General features: G+C 43.6%; 1 protein-coding gene across 3 annotated transcripts; it reads left to right on the forward strand.

The window, feature by feature from the left end:
* The first annotated feature begins 4,230 nt into the window (after positions 1–4,230).
* Positions 4,231–24,752, forward strand: ECI2 (enoyl-CoA delta isomerase 2). Of its 3 annotated transcripts, none has more exons than XM_072729216.1 (11): positions 4,248–4,358; positions 5,764–5,906; positions 7,615–7,768; positions 10,537–10,635; positions 10,869–11,054; positions 12,844–12,913; positions 17,883–17,985; positions 18,683–18,803; positions 22,772–22,861; positions 23,659–23,802; positions 24,493–24,752. In XM_072729216.1, exons 3-11 carry the CDS (start codon positions 7,646–7,648, stop codon positions 24,646–24,648), a joined length of 1,092 nt encoding a protein of 363 aa, XP_072585317.1. In that variant the 5' UTR covers positions 4,248–4,358; positions 5,764–5,906; positions 7,615–7,645; the 3' UTR covers positions 24,649–24,752. The 3 variants fall into 3 exon arrangements, with proteins under 3 accessions (XP_072585315.1, XP_072585317.1, XP_072585316.1); XM_072729215.1 differs by having other exon boundaries at positions 4,281–4,358; positions 5,854–5,906; XM_072729214.1 differs by lacking the exon at positions 5,764–5,906 and having other exon boundaries at positions 4,231–4,358.

The following is a 24,752-nucleotide window of genomic DNA, read 5'->3' on the forward strand; positions in this document are numbered from 1 at the left end:
CTAACAACGAGGCGTGAAGCCAAAACTGATAGGACAAGTTCACAAATACACTTTGTTGCATCAACATTCCTCTCTTAGTAATCTACAGAACAAGTAGACAGAAAATCAGTGTCATTTAAAGAATATCTGCCAGACAATAATAGAAGAAGACACGTGGAACATTCACCAAGATAGACCATTGGCTGAGCCATAAAATAAACTTATTTAAAATGAATTTAAGGAGGCAGGGAGCCTCCTTCTCCCTCTGCCTATGTCTCTGCCTCTCTGTGTCTCTCATGAATAAATAAATAAAATCTTTATTAAAAAAATAGTTCAAAGCACAAAAGCATTGATAATAACTCCTTAATAAAAATATAGAAATTACAGTTTACTACCAAGTGTGGAAAAACATGGCCTAGATAGACACTTTCAATAGCTCATCCATCGTTCAATACACATGCACAGACCATTTTGTGTCCAGCAGTGTGTCAGGAGATGGGACCTGGGATTTACTGTATGTAGAATTCTCAGTGCAAGCTCTCGGGTGAGAAGTGAGATAAATTACTAACCAGACACGCACAGTAACATGGGTGCTACGAGAAAGAGAAGTCGGGGGGTTACAGGAGCTCAGGAGAACATATACCCAATGGAGGCTCAGAGGCAACTTCGAGGGTAAGACAGTAACATGAAGATTCAGAGAAACTGAGCATCCCAAGTTCACAAAGTTTCAAGTGTCGGGATGGTGAGAATAAACTCGACTGGTAGGCAAAGGCCAAATCTTGAGGGCCTTTAGGTCAGGCTAACAAGTCTGATTTTTTTCAGAAGACAAGGGGGACCCACCATAAGATATTCAATCATGGGGGGCGGGAAATTGGGGAGAATTGTGAGTATAACATCAGGTTTACAATTTAGGGAGACCAGTTAGGAAATAGATCCATGATGGGCTGCAGAGTCCGCAAAACTGGTAAGTGGCTGTTCCAGTAAGATTCGAGTCACAGTAATCCAAACACCAAGAAGGCGTGAATTAAGACACTGATAGAGGGGAAAGGGAAAGAAGTGAAGACATATTTGTAAGTCAGAGTCACTAGGGCTTGGCAACTAATAGAAATGAAGTGTCAGTGGGGCAGAGGGATCCCAGGATGCTTCCAGGTTCCTAGCAAGCAGTTAATCAGACAATGGTACCAAAAGAGTTCCTCATGACTGAAGGTGACACTTCTTGTATGCGATAGCACTATCTGATGGCTTAAAACTCAGAAATAAAAATAATCATTATGACTGAGAAGATTCACAAATGGCAGATTTTAGTCTGTGATCTTAAAAAATAAACATGTTTAAGATTAAAACGTGCCCCACCACCCCCAACCACCCAGCACAACACTGCAAAGTGGACATCCTGGCTCCTAAGATTCATTTTAGCTGGAGAGAGCTCCTCCTGGGCACCTGGGGCCTCCAGGGGAGTTGGGGATCCTCTGTACACAGAACAGCATCAAATTCCCTTCCCAGCCAACCCCTCCCCTGCAGTCAATACTCTAAAATAGGATCTAATCAGAGAGGACATTCCCCTTCCAAGGCCTTCATAAGCAACAGGAGAACCTGATCGTATGACAGAGTGGAGATTCGACCTCCGGATGAGGTCTTGACTGGGCTTCTGCATTTCTTGTTCTTATTGAGGAGCACTGCAGCCTGAGGATATAGTGGAAGGTATTACTGCACTAAGAGCTGGATGACCACACATACCACTTTCATCTTCAGCGGCTCTCCCCTGCTCTCAACACAAAATCCAAACAACTTGTGTGTATCCGGTGATCTTCATGCCAAGGAGAGCATCCAACCAATGTTTCCCTTTAGCTGAGAACTGGTTTCTTTGATTACTGGCCACAGGGCCATCATAATTATGTTTAAGTGGCATGGCCTGAACTTCTGGCAACAATTTCATAGAACAAGGGCGGGCCCAAGATGAACTGTCAGGAGCTGTGGACCTTCTCAATCATCTCCCCTCACTCATTCACTGGCATTTAATGGTATTTTTTTTAATAAATTTATTTTTTTTATTGGTGTTCAATTTACCAACATACAGACTAACACCCAGTGCTCATCCCGTCAAGTGCCCCCCTCAGTCACCCCATCCCCCACCAACCTCCCCTTCCACTACCCCCTGTTCGTTTCTCAGAGTTAGGAGTCTTCATGTTCTGTCTCCCTTTCTGATATTTCCCACACATTTCTTCTCCCTTCCCTTATATTCCCTTTCACTATTATTTATATTCCCCAAATGAATGAGACCATATAATGTTTGTCCTTCTCCGATTGACTTACTTCACTCAGCATAATACCCTCCAGTTCCATCCACGTCGAAGCAAATGGTGGGTATTTGTCATTTCTAATGGCTGAGGAATATTCCACTGTATACATAGGCCACATCTTTATCCATTCATCTTTCGATGGACACCGAGGCTCCTTCCACAGTTTGGCTATTGTCATTTAATGGTCTTTAGTGAATATAACTAGCAGGGATGCAAATGATTTGTCCAACAGGAAAAAAAAAATCACCCCAGAGTCTATGGTTTTATTACTCTGTAAGACATTTTTTTTATACTAACTATATAAATGAGCATTTCAAATTGTTGTTTTGTTTTTTGTTTTTACCATCCTTTGGTTCCCTAATTAACGAGTTAAGTAAAACCTTTGACAAACGCTCCTTCTAAATTTTTCAAATTCTACTTTGGCAAATATAGCTAATTTCCCACATCTCACTTTTCTGTGTGAAATGTAGTAGGCACCAGCATGAGAAAAGTTCTCTTGTATTATGGAAGGTTTCACAATCCAAATATGCTCACCATTAAGGGACTTCTTAAAAATACTAACATGTCCTCAAGAGGTGTTCCATCTTCTGGAATCCGGAGAATTTCCCAGTATTTCTGCCACTTAGGACTAGTATATTTCCGTTGCCTTTGGGGGTCACCTAACTCAGCGTACCAGAGGATCTGGGCCTTTGAGAGACATCTCAGCCTCCCAACCACCACCTTGTACCATCTGAAGTTTTATTATTTTATTTTTTTTATTTTATTATTTTATTTTATTTTATTTTATTTTATTTTATTTTATTTTATTTTATTTTATTTTATTTTATTTTATTTTATTTTATTTTATTTTATTATTTTTTCCATCTGAAGTTTTAGAATAATTCCAAAATGTTGTAGCTGACCTTGGGTCTTGCCCCTACCTGCACCATTACCCAGATCTGCTGATGAGGCATAAATACTAATGAGCCATTAGCATGAAATCATAAAATTACTGGGGATTTCAACTGTGACCTGTTGAGTTGAAACAGGATTCTGACCACCTCCCAGTCTCAGATTTTTGGGCAAGACACCTCATTAATCTTTCTTGGTCTCCATTTCCACAGGGGCACAATGAGGCAACACCGTTCTTCCCACAGGATTACAAAACGCGAGCAGCCTGGGTCACTGTGTGTAGGGAATCCAGTGTCAGCCTCAAAATCCGGCTGGCCCCAGGCCTACTCAGATGCTCCACCTGGAGCACAGTAAATCACACGCATTTAGACACCTAATTGACTTTACTACATGACTCCTGAGCCCGGCAGCAGCCGCCCTCTAACACCTACAAGGGAGTGCCGCTGAGCTGCAGGAAAGGAAAAGTTTTTAAAGGCCGAAAGGGAGCAGAGAAAAGAAAATCTTTAGCAAAGAATGCACTGTGATTGGCAAGGTCACCCTCCCCAAAAGCACCAGGAGGGTCAGTCTAGCAGGGATCAGCGGATCCCCTGTTGGCCCTTGAAGGTCACAGGGGGAGGGGGTGGCCAGGAAGCCGCAGGTGGGGTGGGGGCCGGGTCTTCCTTTGCTGCCCCAGGGCCCGGCCAGAGGGGTCTGTATTTGGGGCCTGTGGTTTTCGTTTTGCCCCAGTTTAAAGCAGCGATCTTTGCTGTTCCCCTGCAACCGGGGGAGGTGATGGCCCGAGGCCTTCCAAGGCTCCACGATTCTTTCCCGAAGAAAGCAGGTTGTCGGATGCGTGGGCAGAGCCCCAAGGAGCCCGAGGGTTACGGACCGCGGGGGGGACTTCGAGACACCGAGCAGCCCGCTCTGCTCCCAGGTGCGCTCCCAGGTGCGCTTCCCCGCCCGGAAACCCTCCGCCCTCGGTGCCCCCGTAGGGCACCGCGCCCCGAGGCAGCGGGCGGGGGCGGGGCGGCCTCGGGCCTTCGCTCCTCCTCCTCCTCCTCCTCCTCCTCCCCCCGCCCCTCCTCCGGGTCACGCGTCACCCCGGGCGCTGTCCCGCCCCGCCCCGCCCCCGCCGTCCCGGCCTGCAGCGGCGTCAGTCATGGCCATGGCGGGTGCAGTCCGGTGCTGGCGGCTGGGAGCAGGCCCGAGGTGAGCGCCGGGGCGGGGGCCGGGGTCGGGGGGCGGGGGCCGGGGCTCCGTCCGCGGGGAGCGGCCCCTCCCTTACCTCGTCCGGGCAGCGGCAGGGCCCCGGGCAGGGCGACGGCGGGCGTCCGGTTCCTCGGGGCGGAGGCGGCCCCCCGCGGCGGGTGCAAGGGCCCGGGGGCTCGTGGGGTCCCCCCGCGGCGGGTGCGAGGGCCCGGGGGCTCGTGGGGTCCCCCGCGGCGAGTCCGAGGGCCCGGGGGCTCGTGGGGTCCCTCCGCGGCGGGTCCAAGGGCCCCGGGGGCTCGTGGGGTCCCCCCACGGCGGGTGCAAGGGCCCGGGGGCTCGTGGGGTCCCCTCGCGGCGAGTCCAAGGGCCCGGGGGCCCGTGGGGTCCCCCCGCGGCGGGTGCGAGGGCCCCGGGGGCTGGTGGGGTCCCCTCGCGGCGAGTCCGAGGGCCCGGGGACTGGTGGGGTCCCTCCGCGGCGAGTCCAAGGGCCCGGGGGCTGGTGGGGTCCCCCCACAGCGGGTGCAAGGGCCCGGGGGCTCGTGGGGTCCCCTCGCGGCGAGTCCAAGGGCCCGGGGGCTCGTGGGGTCCCCCCACGGCGGGTGCAAGGGCCCGGGGGCTCGTGGGGTCCCCTCGCGGCGAGTCCAAGGGCCTGGGGGCTGGTGGGGTCCCCCCACGGCGGGTGCGAGGGCCCCGGGGGTTGGTGGGGTCCCCCCGCAGCTGGTGCGAGAGCCCCAGGGCAGCGGGTGTGAGGCCCTGGGGGCTCGTGGGCCCGGACGCAAGTGGCCAAAGGAGCTCAGCCCCCCCCCCCCCCCCCCCCCCCCCGGTCTCCCACCCAGGGCAGAGGCCGCGCGGTCGGGGTGCCGCCTCTGGGGTACCGCTTGGAGGACGCGCCCGTGTGAGTCGGGCCCCTGTGAGTCGACACGCCCCCCGGTTTGAATGAGCCTCAGAAAGCGGCTCTGCGCGGGGAGCCAGAAAACCCGGGCGCGCGGTCGTTGGGACGCGGGGGGTTTACGAATGACTTTCTCGATTTTATGAATTAGATGGTCGTGTTTTGTAATTTTTTTAACTCCCTCTAAAAGAAGCTGTATGTCCTGAGAACTTGCGCACTTGGGCTCTCTTATGGACATTTTGTTCTCCTTTCGTTTTGTCTTGGGAACTTAACATGCATCATGTGGGATGCAGAGTTCTCCCGTTTTGGGGAAGAACCTGATTCAGTTATTTGATATAGAAATTATTGACGATTTTATCGAGTTGCTGGTATTTCAGAGTTTGAACCTAGGGTTCATTATAGTCTGTGAAAAAGTTATATTATTGCAGAGGAAGCGGTCCATTAGGTGTGAGCGTTCTGGAGGACTGTATCATTTTAAACCTCATTGATCCCATTAACTCTAACTTTATATCCCAGGGTCATTGTGGGGAGCATCTGTTTTTTTGTTTGTGGCCTCAATACCATGCACTGAAATTTTCTCCTCTGCCAACTAAAAAACTGTACCAGGTTGCGCTTGCTGTTTCTGCTCTGCTCCTAGCTGGCTGGTTAAACTTCCCAGGGTGAGTATGTAGTTACGGGGGTTCAGGGCAGCGTCACACACTAGCATCCACAGCAGTTAGACTCCCCCCGCCCCCAGGTAGTTCCCCCACCTACCGAGAAAGGGGCTCTTTGTCTGGAATGCCAAAAACAGCTCATCTGCTTTTTGAACGTTTCTCGTATGTTAACCCATCCTCCCCTCCTTCCGATGTGGGAGAGAAGGCAAAAGAAAAATTAAATTTCCTCGCTGCTCACAGCCCACTGACACGTCCTGGCAACAGGCGATGCCCTTCCTGTAGGAGCCCCGCCAACTCCGGGCTCAGGCTTTGCTGAGGGCAGCAGGGATCCGAGCCTGAGCCGACCCCAGGACCTGGGAGTCTCCTCTGACATAGAAAAGCCCTTTGGAAACATCCTCTAGCTCCACCCCCAAGATGCAGGTTGGCGACCCCTGCCCAAGCATGGGACCCGCTCGTATCCACCTGAAGGGTCTCCTGCATCAGGGTTTATTAGGAATAAGTGACCTTTTCCCAGCAACAGCTGATCCCCTCAAGGTCCTGGAGACCTTGCTTCCAAAATTTCCTTAGAGACCTGCGCTCTCCCTCACCCCCTCCTAACTTGAAACTGTATAATGGGCCACTCCTCGTGACCCCAGGGCAGCTCTTTCTGCCCATGGGTCCTGTCCCTAATAAAACCACATTTTTGCACCCAGGATGTCTCAAGAACTCTTTCTTGGCCTTTGGCTCTGAATTCCAACTTCTCTCCTACATCGCTTCTATCTGTATGTTGGGACACACATTTTTCTGGACAGAATTGACCTGATAATGGTTTATACTTTGTTCATCAGTGAGAGCAGACAGGGTTTCTGGTCCTTAGAACACAAAGGGCCAGTTTCTGTGCACTTAACCTCTTCAGGCCCAACGTCCTGCTCACTTCCATCTTGCATACCTTTCATTTAATTCTTCTTACCTGTGTCAAAATTTACATGGCCATTCAGGTTCTGGCTTCTTTGGTCAGTAATTTGAATTGCTACAAATACTATGCTGGCTTATAGCTTCCTTTATTTTAAGATTACTACAGTTAGCCTCTGTATTGATTTCGTCTTCTAGGGATCATTTTGGAAACCACTGTTGGGGAGGAAGAAGCTGATTCCCCCCTCACAGTCCTTCCAGCTGGATTAACAATCAAATTGGCGTCCGACGGATTAACAGGAGAAAATCAAATTTAGTTTCATACTATGGGGAATCCATATAGACCGGCGACCTGAGGCCGACAGGACTTCTATTTTAAAGCCTCTGTTCAGAGCTAAGGAGAAGAGTAGGGCCCTGAAGATATAAAGCAGAGGCGGGAGACCATTAGCAGAAAGGGGAGAGGAGGTCATGGGAAAACAAAGGTTCTCCCATTATGCAAAAGCAAATTTATTAAATAAGAGGAATCTCTGTTCATGGCCCTCTTCCAGGTACAAGCTCCTCTTTCCAACCTAAACGTAGGCAGCTGGTGGGGAGGCAGAGCTTTTCCTGAATCTTCTGGGCTTTGCTCACTTTTAGCTCAAACTACTCCTCATGCCTAAGTGTCCCATGTTGGGACTGCCTGCCCGTGGCTTCTGCACCGCTAACTGTTGGCCGCCAGCTTGTAAAGGGGCGGGTATAGGGAAGGGAACGTGTTTCAGGAGAAATAGAACATTTGGGTATGCAAGGATTGGGAGCAATTAGAAATCAGTCTGCTTATTTGCAGTTCCCTGCAGATACAAGCACTTTCACTGCACATGAGCAAAACAGCAATGGGAGCGAGTCAGAAGGATTTTGAGAGTGCGATGAATCAGGTGAAACTGTTGAAGAAGGACCCAGGAAATGAAGTGAAGCTAAAACTCTATGCACTGTATAAGCAGGTAAACATCTGAGGTCTTGATGTGATTGAGAGACGTTTTGGGCAGATGGCCCCTCAGATAGATCTGCTGCGTGTTTTACTGAAATGCAGTTCTCATAGTTTAGGGTCTGTGCTGCTGCCTTTCCCCTGAACAGTGTATACGTGACAGTTTTCGTATATTGGGCTTTGCAGTATTGTTAAGGCAGGAAGTAACCCATCAGGATCACTCCGGAGTCCAAGAGACTTAAAAGAGGTAACCACCAAATGTGTAGACCGATGAGGGAACAGAGGACTAGCTGAGGCCAAAGCACATTGACAAGTCCTTGAAACAGGCAGAGGGACCTTCCTCTACGTACTCAACTGCCTCGAGGTTCATACTTCGCTAAGGACAGAAGGCAATCTTAGTCTGACCCCCAGGATCCTGTAAGTCTACTTTAACATATGGAAATGTTTCTAATTCCTTTAGAAAGTACATGCTGGTGATCATCCCCCAAGCACATGGCCCATGGATACACATCTAAAGGGTCTCATGACTCAGGTTTTATTAGACGGTAATAAGCGACCTTTCCCAACAGCAGCCAGCCCCCTCAGGGTCCTGGAAACCTTGCTTCCAAAATTCCTTAGAGAGGACGCTATCCTCACACCCCTCCCAACTCACAGGTATACAGTCAGCCCCCCCTCACAGGCCTGGGGTAGCCACTCTTCCTGCCCAACGGGTCCTGTCCCCACGCTTTAATAAAAATCACCATCTTGCACCAAAGATGTCTCAAGAATTCTTTCTTGGTCGTCAGCTCCAGACCTCACTTGTATTCCAAAACTTCATCACCTGGGAGTTATTATTAGTGGCACCATGATCATATAAGAAAGCGTTGACATTCTTTAGGAATGCACACTACATACGTAGGGGTAAAATAGTATGGTGTTTGGGATTCACTAAAATGAGCAAAAAAGGAAAGAGAAGGATGGACAAAGGCCCAAAAGTGATAGTTACTGAGTTGGGCTGAGTATTGGGAATTCATTATAATATTCTACTTTTATGTACATTTGAAAATGTTTGTAACAAAAAAAAGGTGTTTTTTTGTATTTTATTTACTTACTCATGAGAGAGGCAATGACACAGGCAGAGGGAGAAGCAGGCCCCCCATGGGGAACCTGATGCAGGGCTCGATCCCAGGACCTTGGGATCACCCCTGGTGCGGGAGGCAGACGCTCAACCACTGGGCTACCCCGGCGGCCCTATAACAAAAATTTATAACTGAAGTTTTTAAGTTGTAACGTCTGTAAAGACCGCATTGGGAAGTCGGCTGGTCTGGGCACCTGCGTGTGATGGGCACAAGCCTCCCTTCCTGTTCTCTGGGTGTGTGTCGTGAAGATTTTGACTTTGCTTAGAAAGAGGCCTGGCCTTTGGCCCTGACTTCTAGGAGGTAGTCCCTAAGCCGTCAAAATATCATGCCTGATACGGAGTGTCTGTCTGCCCTGAGAGTCTAACAGCGGGAGTTAGAGCTGGGCGGGGGGGGGGGGGGTGGGGGGGGTGGGGGGGGTGGTTCTGACTGTTTAGCAGGCCCTGCGCATGCGATCGAGCTCCAGATGAGACCCTTGGACTCAGGCAAGACTCCAGGGAGCTTCCCTGGCAGGAGTACTCCCGGGGTGTTGACACACATCCATTCTGGGAGGAGTATTGCCGACCCGACTCCATGGTGGGTGCGGGAAGGACAAGGCCAGGGACACCACGTTGCCTCCACTTCTCCAGGGCCTGCCTCTTGCGGGGTGACTCTTGTCTCTTTGTCTTTGGAAAGTCTAAGCCACCTCTACTGCTCTTGTTTCTCAAAGCCTCTTTCTTCTTTCCCCCTTTAGCTAATTAGGGAATTCAGAGTTTTTAAATGTGCCTATTTGGGGCAGCCCCTGGTGGCTCAAAGGTTTAGCGCCTGCCTTCAGCCCAGGGCCTGACCCCGAAGACCGGGGATCGAGTCCCACGTCGGGCTCCTTGCATGGAGCCTGCTTCTCCCTCTGCCTGTGTCTCTGCCTCTCGCGCTCTCTCTCTCTCTCTCTCTCTCTCTCTGTGTCTTTCATTCATGAATAAACACAAATAAAATTCTTAAAAATAAATAAATAAATGTGCCTATTTAAGTGGAAAGCAGTTAGATGGGATATTCATCTCAAAACCCTCATTCCACCTACTCTCAAACAAGTAAAATTTCATTGTTTTTACGTCCTACTTGCATAGCCTTCAGTTATGTTTGCAGAGGGCCAGTGGCTCTGGCCCCTGCCCGTCCCTACTACCCCAGTACGCCTCTGTTCACTTAGCAGAAAGCCCCCCGCTGAAATAGTGGTACTTTTCTGTACCTCTGAGTGAGTGGGCTTTCAGAGCATACCGTAGGTTTCCACATGTTTGTTGGCTGGTTACTTTTGAAGATAGTTTGCTTGGATATTTTGATTGTGTGTGAAAAATGGGATCATCAATATAGCACTAATGAACTATTAGAACTTTTTATAAAATACTTTGCCCAAACCCTTGTCTTGCATCGTTTTCGTATGCAGGCATTTTAACTTACTTTAGGGACTGGTAGCTGATGGCGCATTTGGTCTTTCCAGTCTTTTTTCTGTTGTGGATTTTTAGCAGCAGCATCAAAGAGAGGGGAAAGGGAAAGTTAAGTTGAATTCAAGTATTTTCTGAAAGTGTTTGGGAGGCGAAGGCGCATTCATACCAGTTGTGCATTTCATGGATCTTAAATATTTGACACTCTAATTTGCATGGATGTTTGACTGATAGTCACCCTCTCGTTTTCACAGACCACTGAGGGGCCTTGTAATACACCCAGACCAGGTGTGTTTGACTTGATAAATAAGGCCAAATGGGATGCATGGAATGCTCTTGGCAATCTGCCCAAGGTAAAAAATTTACTTGCTACTTTGCTTTTTATTTTACTTGCTCTACTCCCAAAGGAGGCTAGGTGCTTCTCACTATTAAACCATTGAAGATGGAACCTGTGAGGCCTGGACAGATTCTGTTGAATCAGACCTGTTCTTTCTTCATCGCAAGGTGCTGTTTCTGAGCATCGTAAGTTGCTCAAAATGCTTATTTGTTGACCATGGGCTGGAGCTCCTTGTCCTCTTCTCTTCAGGAAACTGCCAGACAGAACTATGTGGATTTGGTGTCTGATCTGAGTTCGTCTGACTCCTCTAGCCAAGTGAAGCCTGAAGCAGACAGGAAACAACCTGGATATGAAACCCTGGTGGTGACCTCTGAAGACAGCATCACAAAGATCATGATGAACCGGCCCGCCAAAAAGAATGCATTGACCGTTCAGGTAACGTGACCTGCCCTGGGAGTTTGTCCTGCTTTTCTTGGTTCCTTCGGTCTATTTTACTCAAAAACTAGTTCCTTCGGTCTATTTTACTTAAAAACTCATTGTTATTTTTTCTGATCTCTTGTTTGATTTGTGCAGGAAGATTCGTAACAGTGGCTACTTCCTCATATAACAGAGTTGGGCATTTGTTATTTAGAATTTGTTGACTTCGGGTAGGTTCTATGTGTCCAAAAAGCACTGCAACTTTCCTAGTGACAGAAGCATAAATAAATTAAATTAATATAAATGAAATATATATCTATATAAGAGAATATGTGTAGAGGTTGATATAGACCGTCTCTGGACTTTGCTCATGTCACTTAGACTTGAGAGTGAGCACTGCTCAAGTTGCATGCACCTTTGTTTTGTACAAGGAGAGTGAGAAAGGAAAGAAGACCTTCATCTTAAATATAACATAACGCAGCTCTGCTTCAAATGAGCACCTTTGGTCTCTGAATCTTTCATTGAACTAGAATGATAATAAAAATAACCACTTCCACCCCCTTCCATTTGAAAAATTATAGGGAATTAATTAGACACTTGGTGCTCATCTACAAGTAAAATTTGAGAGGGCCATAACCCTTCTCGTTGGGTTTATCATCTACATTGTACCAGAAAGAGCATGCTCACTTAAAATAGTGTTAAATAAGGATTTCCTGAAGTTGGCTATGTGCCATTGACTTATAGAACATTCGATTCTCAAAACTTCATTTCCCTTGCCTCATTTCTGTGTAATCATGGTGTTGATGATGATGATGATAATGATAATGATAGTAATAGCCACTCTTTACAGAGTGCTGAGTATATGTCAGCACTTTCCACACAGAGGTTTCTTTAATTCCCACAAGGAGCCTACTTTTAATACTATTTAACAATAAAATATTTAGGCTAAGTAGTAACTTGCTCCAATCCACATAACTAATAAGCCAGGAAACCTAAATTGAAACCCTCATATATCATATATCCATCTCCTAATCCCCACTCTTGCCAATTACCCTGTCATGCTGCATCATCATAACCATAATAATAATGGAGTTATTTTGTCGTTCCCTCCCTAAGTGAATACGATTTCATCTTTACTTGTATATTATGTCAAGTCCAAATTTTTTTCAGTGTCTGCATATCCATAAATATCAAGCCTCTTCATCATTCCCTCCACACTGATGTCTTATCTGAGGTAGAAACGGCACCAGTGCATTAAAAGCTATAACAGTGACACATCCAAGATTTTCAGAGATGCTGCTGATTTAAAACATTGAGCCCATTGTCTTTGGCTACCATTACAGTGTCTTGAAATCCCAGCCTTTAACACTTTCCGGACTGCCTGGGACACATGCTCTTTTTTTGAGGTCCCAGCTGAAAAACTGCTTCAGGGAAATCTTTTTCTGGCCTCCTCCCATCCTACCCATGCTAGACGCATCAGTGCTTCCTCCAGTCGATCTGCATGTTAGAGCTCCCCCTCTCTATTAATTCCAAAAGCTCAAGGACTGCATCTTACTTGTTCACCTTGGGGAGAGGTGAATATATCCCCCAGTGTCCACGAGAGCAGATGGTACATAATACACAGCAAGTAACTGTAAAAGGGATGAAAAGCCTTTTGAGTGTATTGGGCCACCGTTTAGTTTATGTAAATACAACCAGTACAACAGTTGGCACTTGGCAGAGGCCAAGCTGACGAGTGAGTGAATCCCATGTGATGATTGTCATTTTCAGAGTTCCTTTCTTTTTCTCGTCTCCCCCATTCACATAGATGTATCGGGAAATCATGCTTGCACTTGAAGCTGCAAGCAAGGATGACTCGACCCTAATTGTTTTAACGGGTAAGACATTCTCTTGGATTTTTAAAAATGATTAAATTTCTATTTAGGGGGATTTCCTACCAGATAAGAAATGGAATAAATAGCCCCAAGGTCTTTTCCAGTACTGAGATACTCTACTCTTTTTAAACTTTTCTTTTTATTTTTTTAAAATTTTCCAAGCTTTCTTACAACAAATTCAGTGAAGTTAGGCTCTATAATTACTCTTATTTTATAGGTGAGAACACTGAAAGGTTAAGTTTTGATAAATAGTGCTTTTACCATAGTTAACTTTTTATGTATTCTTCACTTTTGGTTTCCATTTCCTCTTTCATCCAAGCTTTACGTAATAATGATAGTTCCTTAAATTTCCAGAAAGTTTTTGTTTGTTTGTTGGTTGGTTGGTTTTTGGTTTTCCATTTCTGTTATTGATTCCTGGCTTCACTGAATTATAATCAGAAATGATCAGTTCTATTAGATTTACTATTTATTTATTTTGGGGTTGGGGATGGGGGTTGGGGAGGAAAGAGAGAGATTCTTAAGCAGGCTCCATACCCAGTGCAGGGCTCAATGTGGGGCTCGATCTCACAATCCTGAGATCATTACCTGAGCTGGACATTCAAGAGTCGGATGGATGCCTAACTGACTGAGCCACCCAGGCGCCTCATTAGATTTATTTTTTTAAAAATCTATTAAGTTTCATGTAGTTTGTTCTAAATTGAACTCTCTACCGTGAAGATAAAGAACTGGAAAATGGCCAATTTTAAATATCATCCAGGAACTACTCCAAAATAAGTTCATTCTTTTAAAGTTTAGAATTAAAAATATATTGATTAGACTTACCTTTCTAATTTATGTTAGGTTCCCTCACTTCTATTTTTTTCTTCTAATTAATCTCTCTTAGACTGAAAAAAGTAAATTAAAGGCAATTATTGCTATTGTGTTTCTTTCAGTTTCTCCTTCATGTCAAAAAAATTTTTTTTGCTTTAAAGCAAGTTTTTATTTTTTTTTTTTTGACACTAAAAGACTTGTGAATGGTTATCCATCATTATAAAATGGTTATCTCTTGTCTCGTGTAATGCTTTTTGGCTTGAAGTCAACCTTGTCAAGTATTAATGCCATAACACCTGCTTCAGTACTCTTTGAACTTGACTGGCAAACCTTTACCCATCCTTTTGGCTTTTTATCTTTTTGAATTACTTTTTATAGTCTATGTCTCATAGAACACATTGTTAGATTTTCCCCCTTTGATCTGATCTGATTGATTGATTGATTGATTGATTTAGTAAAGGACCATTTTACCTGTTTAGATTTATGTGTATGTCAGATCTGTTACATTTTAGTTCTGGGATCTTACATGCTTACTACCTATAATGCTTCTTTTCGCTGTTATTTTTTACTTCATGGTCTGTTTTTATCTTCGTATGTGTTTTCTCATGGTTTGAAAGGTTTTTCTTCTGCTTCTGCTCATTGCTTTTATAGCTTTGTATGGTACCCATAAATATGTCTATCTTGTATTATTCCCCTTGGACAGTGTCTGTTGGTTGCCCCTATAGAAGGTGAGGAAGGTAGCATGCATTTCTTGACATCCCACAGACCTCACTTGCAAGTGTATAGGTCTATAAAGTACTGTTCCTTTGTCTTCTAGCATAAAATGTTGCCCCAGAGAAGTTTGGGGCTATTATTACTTTTGTGTTTAGCCCTTTTATAAGATCCCCGCCACCCCCAGAAGACTAGGGGATACTTTCCCATTCTTTTTTTCTTTTTAGATTTATTTGTTTATTCATGATAGACATAGAGGGAGAGAGAGAGGCAGAGACCCAGACAGAGGGAGAAGCAGGCTCCATGCAGGGAGCCCGACGTGGGACTCGATCCCGGGACTCCAGGATCGCACCCTGGGCCAAAGGCAGGCGCCAAACCGCTGAGCCGCCCAGGGATCCCCAACTTTCCCATTCTTTATCACTTTTTCATAGGACGTGTATCCTGCTAAAACTGATTATCAAGGGCTTGTTTTAAGTTTTCTTTGATAATATCTCTGAATTTTTTTGTTTCAATTGTCTGTTCTTTTTGAAAGAAATCCTAGTTATAGAAACGAATTGTCTGGTCTGCTGGGACTATTATCTTCTAGTTTCTCTGAATTCTTAACTCTTGTCTTCTGTTATTTTGCTCACTAGCCTTGATCCTGTACTCCAGTTCCCTGGTTGCATTTTTAGCTTCTAATGCTCCATTTTACAGCTTCTAATGGCATCACTTCTTTGTGGTTGTGGTTTTCTCTCTAGCTCTTTTCCGAACACTTCCAGGCACTTTTCTTCTCTGTCTCTTGTCCATCACTCAACTTGTGTTGAGTCCATGGGAAAGCCCAGCTGTTAACTTTTTATATGTACGTTAAGGACCAGCATCAAAGTGTCAAAGTATTCATAAAATTATTAAAAATAGTATTTATGATAGTATTTGCTCCTGATAGAAATGTAGGAAAAAAATTAAAGAAAAATTTATATGTAAAAATACTGTGGATAGCAAATATAGCTGTTTCTCAGCTCCCCAGAAGGAACTGTCTAAAGTCTGACTACAAAATAAATATGTCTTCTGAATTTTTCCTTTGAAACTTGCCCTTGAGCACATTTCAGTGTGGTCTCTACCTTTTGATTAGATTCCCCATTCTGACCTTTGTATCATTAAATCCAGGGACATTTTTCAGGCTTCATCTGACTCTCCCTCCTTCTTAAACTCGGTCTTCCCGAGGTTTCTTTGGCACAGCCTGCCCCTTGATCTGTTGTCTCTGATTCCTTTGTAGGTTCATCTCTGTGTGGCCATCAAAAGCCTGAAGGCTCAGTCCTTAGCATGGTTTTCTTCTCGCTTCTTGCCCTCCCCGGACCCTGCATCCGTGCCCACTCTCCCAACAAAAGTCTACATGCCGGTGCTTCCCCACTTGGTATCTTTGGTCAGGATGGTCCCCAGGGCTCCCAACCTGTGTACCCACGTGACACTTTTTCACAGGTGTCACCTCCCACATCTTTCTCTCTGGAGCTTTTTCAGTGTTCCAGATCACACTGGGTGCCACATCTACCCTATTCTTGTAGACCAGAATCCTAACATGCATTATTGACCTTGTCCCTCTCTCACTTCCCATGTCCAGTCTAATCCCATTTCACTTCATGAGTATCTCTGAAGTTAGCCCCTTTTTCCATCTCCTCCACAGTAGTCCAAGCTACCATGGACTCTTGTATGAACTGAAATAAGCCCTAACATCTTCCTCCCCCATTTAAAACTTCTTTAGGGGCACCAAGACAATTCAGTGGAAAAAAGAAAAATCTTTTGATAAGTGTTGCCAGAGCAACTAGATATCCATATGGGGGAAAATGAACTTCATCCCCATCTTACACCCTCTACAAAAATTAATTAAAAATTAACTTAAAAGTTATGTAAGCATAAAACCCAGAAATATAAAGCTTCTAGAAGAAAACAACGTGACCTCTGTGACCTTGAGGTAGGCAGAGATTTCTTAGGACACAAAAAGCAACTTTACAACTTAGACTTCATCAGAATTAAAAACATCTGCTTATCAAAGACAATAGTAAGAAAATGAATATACAAGTACTACTGGCTAGGGCAGGGGGAATATTTGCTATACGTAAATCTGATTAAGGATTAATATACAGAATATATAAATAACTCCTTAGAAAGCAACAAGAACAACAATCAGATGTAAAAGCTAGATAAAGGACTTAGACACTTCATAAAAGGAGACACACAGATTGCCAATAAACACATGAAAAGATGCTCCGTATCGTTGGCCATCAAAAAACAAATTAAATGCACAATGAGATATTTCACCCAGTAGAGTGACTAAAATCTAAAAGATAGTACAAAATATTGGTAATGATGTGGAGCAACTGGAACCTCTACACATATCTAATAGGAGATCACTCCTGAAAACTGTTGGCAACGTTTTATGGAGTGAAACACAGTGGTGTATCAATCTGCTCCTGAGCAATTACTTCAGATAAATTAAGCGTGTATCCACAGAATACTTTGTAGCTCAATTCACAGTAGCTAAAAACAATTCAGATGTCCATAAAGAAAGTGTTGACTCGTCATACAGTGGAATACTGCTCAGCAATATAAAAGAATGAAGAACTGATATGAGAATATAGGTGAATCTTTAAGACTTGGTTCAGCAAAGAGCACACAGACACAACAGCACATATTAGAGGATTCAGTTTATAGAATTTCTAAAATAGACAAAAGTATTCTGTGGTGAATGAAGTCAGAAGGTAGTTGTACTAGGGTAGGGTGGGGGTGGGATGGCTGGAAAGGAGCTGCAGGGAATTTTCTGGGATGGTAGAAATGGTCTACATCTTGTTTCAGATGGTGATCACACGGGTAGGTATTTGCAGCCATCAAAAATCACTGAACCAAGCGTTTAAAACTGGTGTTCTTATATGTAAATTATGCTTTAACACAGAACACCTTCAGTGGCTCTTAGAATAAAAGTCAAAACTTCATGGATCAGCAAAACCCCACACAGTCCGTCCTGCTTGTCCTCATCCTCCACCGGCTTCCCCTCTGGCTTTTTCTGCTGTGGCACACTGGCCAGAGTCCCCACCTTCACAGGACCTTTGCACATGCTGTTCCCTCTGCATGAATTCTTTCTAACCCTCTTCTTCTAGCTAACATTGTCCATCCTTCAGCTCTCAGTTCAGTTGTTCCCTCCTTAGGAACGTCCCTCCCTAAACTGACTGATGAGAACAAATCCCCTGTTACATACCCTCTTGCCATCATCAAATATTTCTTTGTATCAGAGTTGCATTCTCCACATTTGCGTGCATGCTTTTAAATCAACGTCCAGCCTACTCACTAGTCTATAAGTTAGGGCAGGAGCCCTAGCTGGCTCACCAGTGTACTCCCAGTGCGTGCCGTAAAGCCTGGCACATAGTACATACTCAGTCATTACAGAATGAATGAATTGTGAATCTGTTGATTCTATTTACAGGAAATGGTGACTATTACTCTAGTGGGAATGATCTGATGAATTTCATGAATATTCCCCCTGGTGAAATGGAGAAGGAAGCTAAAAATGGTGCCATCCTACTGAGGTAAGAGTGACATTTGTCTGATGCCAGAGAGCTCATTCTTACTCATCAAAGTGTGATTTAGTCCAGAAGAAGTAAGATAAATGCTTCTCTGTGTTAGTGTAATTAATGTGCCTTTGGACAAGCATATTTCTCCAGACTGCCCCTGTCAATATGTGGGCATTTATTCTCTCGCTTTTACTTCTGTTACCCGTTCAGCCTGCTGCTCCACAGGAGATTCGATTGGAAAGCACAAAAGTAAACTACAGTTATAAAAAAAAGTTCTCTCATAATGAAGCAAGCAGAGCGATTTAGCAAATTCTCATTTGGCCAAAGGAATGCATGATTTCCGTGACTGCTGGTAACGGGACAGGTGAAATAGTCTCAGCATAGAGGCCACGAAGGCCTCTCTCTTCCTAATTCATTTTGCCCTATGAGGTTTCTAATTCCCACTGAGCTATAATATTGTAGCATATGCTCAGCCAGCCATCCTAATCTTGAAGTCTGCGACTGACAGACAGCCCTGACCAGGCTGCCCAGAATGCGCGACTGAGCCACGGTCAAGCTTATAGGACCCACTGTGTAAGCTTCCATCAAATGCCATTCAGATGGGTGTCCAGCCTGGCCAGAGTTTATTTCAGACTCATGCTGTCTTGCTTATTGTGCTTCAGTCATATGCTTTGGGACATTTAAATGCGGTTTTGTATTTCCATTTCTGTAGGGATTTTGTAGGCTGTTTTATAGATTTTCCTAAGCCTCTGGTTGCAGTGATAAATGGTCCAGCCGTGGGAATCTCCGTCACCATTCTCGGGCTATTCGATCTTGTGTATGCTTCCGACAGGGTAAGTCAGCCCCCAGAAACTTACTGAGTCACGAAGTAAAAATGAGGTCCTCTGAATTCTCTTTTGTTGTTGCTAGTAGTAAACGGATTATATAATTTATAGTAGAATGGACTAAATTTTGATTTTTCCCAAAGAATTACTCTAATTCAACTTGTCTTATTTGTCCTTCATTACTAACTTGGGTTTTCCTAAACACCAATATGGTTGTGAACATTGTCCCAACTATTTCGGTTCTATATTCTAATCAAATTATGTAACAGTCACTCAACTTTTGATTTTCCAATTAATCTGAAATGGGAGATCTGGAAAGCTTGTTATGGTGGGGAAACAGCATTTTTGCATGTGGATAATGTGATACTTTATTCCAAGTAAACAAATTGTGGACTTTAAAATTTTAGAGTATTTGAATTTTTTTAATAAGAAGGGACTTCCAAGCACTATCTACCTCACTCCCTTCTATGCAAATAAGTAAACTGAAGTTCAAGTTACTTCCCTGAACAGTTTAGCTTTGGGCTCACCATTGAATTGTATTGATTTTAGTTTCTGTTCTTCCGATAGTATTAATGTATGTCATAGTAGAAAATAAAATGTTGAAAAATCTGGAAAAGCATACAGAAAAGGGTAAAGTTGAAAATCCCTTCTTATCTTACCACTCAGAGATAATCAGTCCCTTGACTCCTGGAACCCTAGGCTCTCTGCAGTTCTGTCGTTATGATCAAAGATGTGATGACCTTTTGTCTTAGAATTTTTACCCTATATTTTTTACTATGGAACTAATAACTACTTGTAGGGTTATCAGATTCTTAGAGTACCTTTTGCTTATGCAGTGGTAAAATTTCCTGCTCTACAACCTTGTGGGAAACATTCGGTTTTTGCCACTGAAGAGATTCCTGGTTTCATTTGGAGATGTTTTCCCCACTGATAGACATAACCATATTTTAAGATTCTTATCTCTTGGGTTCGTTTTTTTGTTTGTTTGTTTGTTTTTGTTTTTGTTTTGTTCTTTTGCTGGATTCAGTTTGATTGGATTGGGCATGTTGTCAGACCTAATTGTTTTTAATAATTGTCCCATGAAAACATCAACTAAGATTCTAGGTGCCAGGCTGCCTAACCTTCATAGATGGAAGTTTCTGCTCATGTGAGAGGACTGATTGATCAACCAGTCTTGACCAGGTGTGGGGGTGGGGGTCTCATTCACCAGTACTTAGAGAGCAAACACATCATCCTATTTGAATATTGTCCTGATTCTCCCTCAGAATTAAAAATGACTGTCACATGTGTCCTCTTTTTCAAGGTTCCTAGGACTTCTGTCCTATGATACAAACTGGAATTGAAATTGAAAGAGAACACACATAGATCATTTAAACGCTGAAAGATTTGGCCCAGAGTAAAATATTTGACAAACAGTGACCACTTATAAGAGTTCACCCAACTGAATTAAACCAAGGTTCAATTTAAAATCAGAAAAAGACACAGAAGAAAGAACCTGTGAAGAAGAATGCATTTTATAGGATTTATCATTGACTTCATAAACAGATACCATATTGAATGTGGATTAACACTCATATAATTGAATCCTTCTTTATTATGGGCGGTAGTTAACAATGCCTATTAGTTTCCTTGTTGGCAAATTGTGCATTTTCCCTACGAGGTAATAAAAGGGTGGACATCTTAAAAATTATAAATATTTGAGAACTCACCACATACAGGGCACTCTGTTGATGCACATTATGCATATTCACTTAATATACCGCAGCCCTGTAAGATAGCTACTTTTGTCTCCATCTTATAGAGTTCGCTATGGCAGAAAGAAGTTAAAAAGTTCCCAGAGTCACCAAGCAGTCTGATGCCACAGCCTAACACTTAATTACATCTACTGTTTCTGAAAATAAAAGCTAAATGCTTACCTATAAGGATGATTATAAATAAGTTAAATGCGGTTTACTATCAGTTTTTCACATACCTGTTTGTGGCCCTTAGCTATGGCTGGTGTTTCCTTTCAATTTCCCACTTACACGCCTTAGGCTGTGACTTCTCCGTATGTCCTGACTTCTCAGTATATCTTCTTGAATAAACTTTCTTTGAGGAGAGAATGATAGGTGACATTAGTAACTTTTTATTTTACATTTTTGTTTTCATTTATATACTACATACATTATATATTTATGTCTTCTAACAATATTCATTAAGAAATAGCACCACATCTGATTATGGGAAGTGAAGTCTGAATGTTCTGTGTACATATTATCAATTACCAGTTAATTTCCTTTCATAAGGACTTGTCATTCGTCAAGAAATACACAAAAATATTTGTTAAAAAAAATTCGGGGGGACACTCCTGGGTGGCACAGTCAGTTGAGCTTCTAACTTGGCTTCCAGTTTAGGTCATGATCTAGAGGTCATGATCCCAAGGCTCCATACTCAGCAGGGAGTCTGCTTAGAGTTTCTCTCTCCCTCTGCCCCTCCCCATTCCCTTCCCTCCCTCTCTCTCAAATAAGTGAATAAATCTTTTTTAAAAAGCAAAACAAAACAAAGGACACCTGAGTAGCTCAGTTGGTTCAGCATCCAGCTCTTGAACTCAGCTCAAGTCTTGATCTCAGGGTTATGAGTTCAAGCCTAGCAGTGAGCTCCATTCTAGGCACTGAGTCTACTTAAAAACAAACCCAAAAACTAAAGATGGCTCTATAGTCTAAATAGCCAATATTGAAATAGATTCTACTGTTTAAAGCCAATTTAACAACCTCTCTGAGGTAAAATCAAGACAGATGACAGACTGAGGAAACAATTTTCCAATTGGTATAAAAAAGGCTAATCTCTCTAATATATTTTTTAAAATACAATTATAAAGCGATAGATCAACAACTTAGTGTAAAAATGGGCAATGGGGAGGAATATATAGCCCACAGAAAATAAAGTATAAATGGCCCTTTACAACATAGGAGAAAGGCCCTATTAAGAAAATTACTTGCAACCAGAATATGTAAAGAACCACAACTCGATAATAAAAAGACAACCAATCTAACTTTAAAATAGCGGGCAAAGTATTATAATGGTTACTTCACCAAAGAAGTTAAAAAAAAAAAAGCTAAAAAGCACGTGAAAGGATGCTCAATGTCATTAGTCATTACAGAAATGTAAATTAAAACCACAGGATACTACTAACACCTCCTGGGATGGTTCAAGTTAAACAACTGACAGTAACAAGGTTCCGTGAGGATGTGGAGCAACCGGGACTCATCCGCTGCTGGGAGGAGTGGTCAACGATGCGCCACGTTGGAAATTGTTTTGGCTGCTTCTCCTAAAGTTTTAAACCACATTTTGCCACACAACCCAGCAATTCCACCCCTCAGTATTTACCCAAGAGAATTGAAAGCACAATCATGCAGAGACCTGTATACAGATTTTCATTAGTGGTCTTAGTTATCCTAGCCAACCTACTGGAAATAACACCAGTGGCTTCAACTGGTGAGTGGATACACGAATTGTGATGTCCGTGCGATGGAATTCTACTCAGAAATGACAAGGAACAAGCTACTAATACAACAGCATGGTGATTCTCAGAAAGTCTTATGCCAAAGACCAAAGGCTACAGAATGTATGATTCTGTTTATACTACATTCTAGAGAAGGCAAAAAGAGGGACAGCAAACAGATCAGTGGTGGTTTGGGGGTGACAGGAATGGGTGGACTGCAGAGGGCACGAGGAGCCCTTTGGGGTGATCGAGATACTCTACATCTTGACGAGGTGCTGGTTACGTAAGTGTGTACATTTGTTAAAACCCACCAAGCTGCGTATCTAAGAGTGAATGGTGTGTATATATCGTACCACGACACTCCTACTTTAAAAAAAAAAAAATTCCAAAAAAAAAAAGTTCCTCACTTAAGCATTGTGAGGATATATACAAATAATGATTTTTAAAAATCACATACAGAAAGTAATTTTCTTTTCTTTTCTTTTTCTCCAAATAGGCAACATTTCACACTCCTTTTACTCACCTGGGCCAAAGTCCAGAAGGATGTTCCTCCTATACTTTTCCCAAGATAATGGGCCAAGCCAAGGTAGCTTTTGGAAACCTTAAGAATAAGTTGTAATAAGTAACTTCTGGGGGTGCCTGGGTGGTTCAGTCGGTTAAGCATCTGGGGATTCTTGATTTCGACTCGGGTCATGATCTCAGGGTCCTGGGATCCAGCCCCATGTCGAGCACCATGCTCAGTGGGAGTTTGCTTGAGGATTTTCTCTCGCTCTCCCCCTCCCCACTTGCACTCTCTCTCTCAAGTAAATAAATAAATCTTTTTAAAAAAATAAGTAACCTCTGTGCCAAAAGCAATTCTGTATTCTCTTCTTTTCCTTGACAATACAGACAGAAGAAGAGTGAGTTATTTGCTCTTCAACTCTAAAAATGTCAAGTATAGAAGAGCTAGGCTATGGGAAATATCTAATATGAGGAAAATTAGAAACTCTCCACAACTCCTCAAACAAAGATCTGCTCTTGCAGCTGGGTGCCTGGTGCCTCATCCTCCACTGCTGTGTGGTATTAGTCATTAAAGGACCAGGGCTGGGGCGCCTGGGTGGCTCAGTGTTTGGGCATCTGCCTTTGGCTCGGGTCGTCATCCCAGGGTTCTGGGATCAAGCCCCATGCCTGGCTCTGCTCAGCAGGGAGCCTGCTTCTCCTTCTCCCTCTGCTTCTCACCCTGCTTGTGTTCTCTTTCTTTATCAAATAAATAAAATCTTTAAAAAAAAAAAAAAAAAAAAGACCATGAGGAAACTTCCCTCTGTTTCCTAAAAGCCCCTAGTTCTGAGGTTAACTGACTTGTGTATCATTAAGTTAGTGTCTTAATCTTGCTTTTCTTTGCAGGCAGCAGAGATGCTCATGTTTGGAAAGAAGTTAACAGCTAGAGAAGCCTGTGCTCAAGGACTTGTTACTGAAGTTTTTCCCGATAGCACTTTTCAGAAAGAAGTTTGGACCAGGCTGAAAGCATATTCAAAACTCCCCCGAAATGTTAGTGTTGGTTTTTAGTTTTTGGTTTTGTTTTTGTTTTTTCCTAGTAGAAATGGAAATCATTTCTTTGCCTTAAGAAAATAAGCATTTTAAAAAACAAGATATGCTTTGGTTGGCTTTAAGCACATCTCAATTTGAGATTAAAAATAACTGTTACAGAAAAAAAAATAACTGTTACAATGTTAGAAGTACTGATTTTCATTAAAGTTCTCAAATAAGCAGTTCATTTTTCTGATATGTATGAAGGCAGAGGGGCGGTCCTTTCTGGAGGTAGCTTTGAGGAGAATGATAAGCTGTATGTGCCGGGCACTTTCATTCTTGAATCCAGATGAGAAGCCAGATAGGTTGACTTTTAGGAGATTCTTAGCCTGTATCACTTTCATTTTTACATGTGATAAACTCACGACTAACTGCTCTGGTATTATTTCTGCTCAAAATGTGGTCCCGGAACCAGCAGCTTTAGCATCTATCTGGGGCTTTTTAGAAATGTGTGACCCCAGACCCTATCCCGCATCTCCCGAGAAGGTCTGTATGCACATTAAAGTTTGAGAAGCACTGCCCAACATTACACGTACATCTGAAGGCACAACAGAATTACATGACCAGTGGAGAAACAAAAATCAGAACTATGGAATAATCCCACTCCCATTAGAATGCCTCTTGACCTCACTGTTGGTTTTGTGTTTTCAGGCCTTGCATATTTCAAAACAGAGCATCAGAAATCTTGAGAAAGAAAAGCTACATGCTGTTAACGCAGGAGAAAACAGCGTCCTCCAGGAAAGGTGGCTGTCAGACGAATGCATGAATGCAGTCGTGAGCTTCTTATCCCGGAAGGCCAAACTGTGAAGCCTATTAGAGAAGAGTTAAGCATTTCAAAGAATGGGATATGCTATCATTTCTGATTTCTAATACTTGAACTAAATAAACCGTGCCTTTCTTCAATGCTAAAA

The sequence above is a fragment of the Vulpes vulpes genome, chromosome 12 (assembly GCF_048418805.1).
Source record: "Vulpes vulpes isolate BD-2025 chromosome 12, VulVul3, whole genome shotgun sequence".
Lineage (NCBI taxonomy): Eukaryota > Metazoa > Chordata > Mammalia > Carnivora > Canidae > Vulpes > Vulpes vulpes.

What these genes read in the sequence shown, in the direction of transcription:
- ECI2 (XM_072729214.1), top strand. Translation starts at nt 4,309, where the DNA reads ATGGCCATGGCGGGTGCAGTCCGGTGCTGGCGGCTGGGAGCAGGCCCG. An exon ending in CGGCTGGGAGCAGGCCCGAG is followed by an intron (nt 4,359 to 7,614) that starts GTGAGCGCCGGG and finishes GCTTATTTGCAG; the next exon opens with TTCCCTGCAGATACAAGCAC. An exon ending in AGATAATGGGCCAAGCCAAG is followed by an intron (nt 22,862 to 23,658) that starts GTAGCTTTTGGA and finishes TTTTCTTTGCAG; the next exon opens with GCAGCAGAGATGCTCATGTT.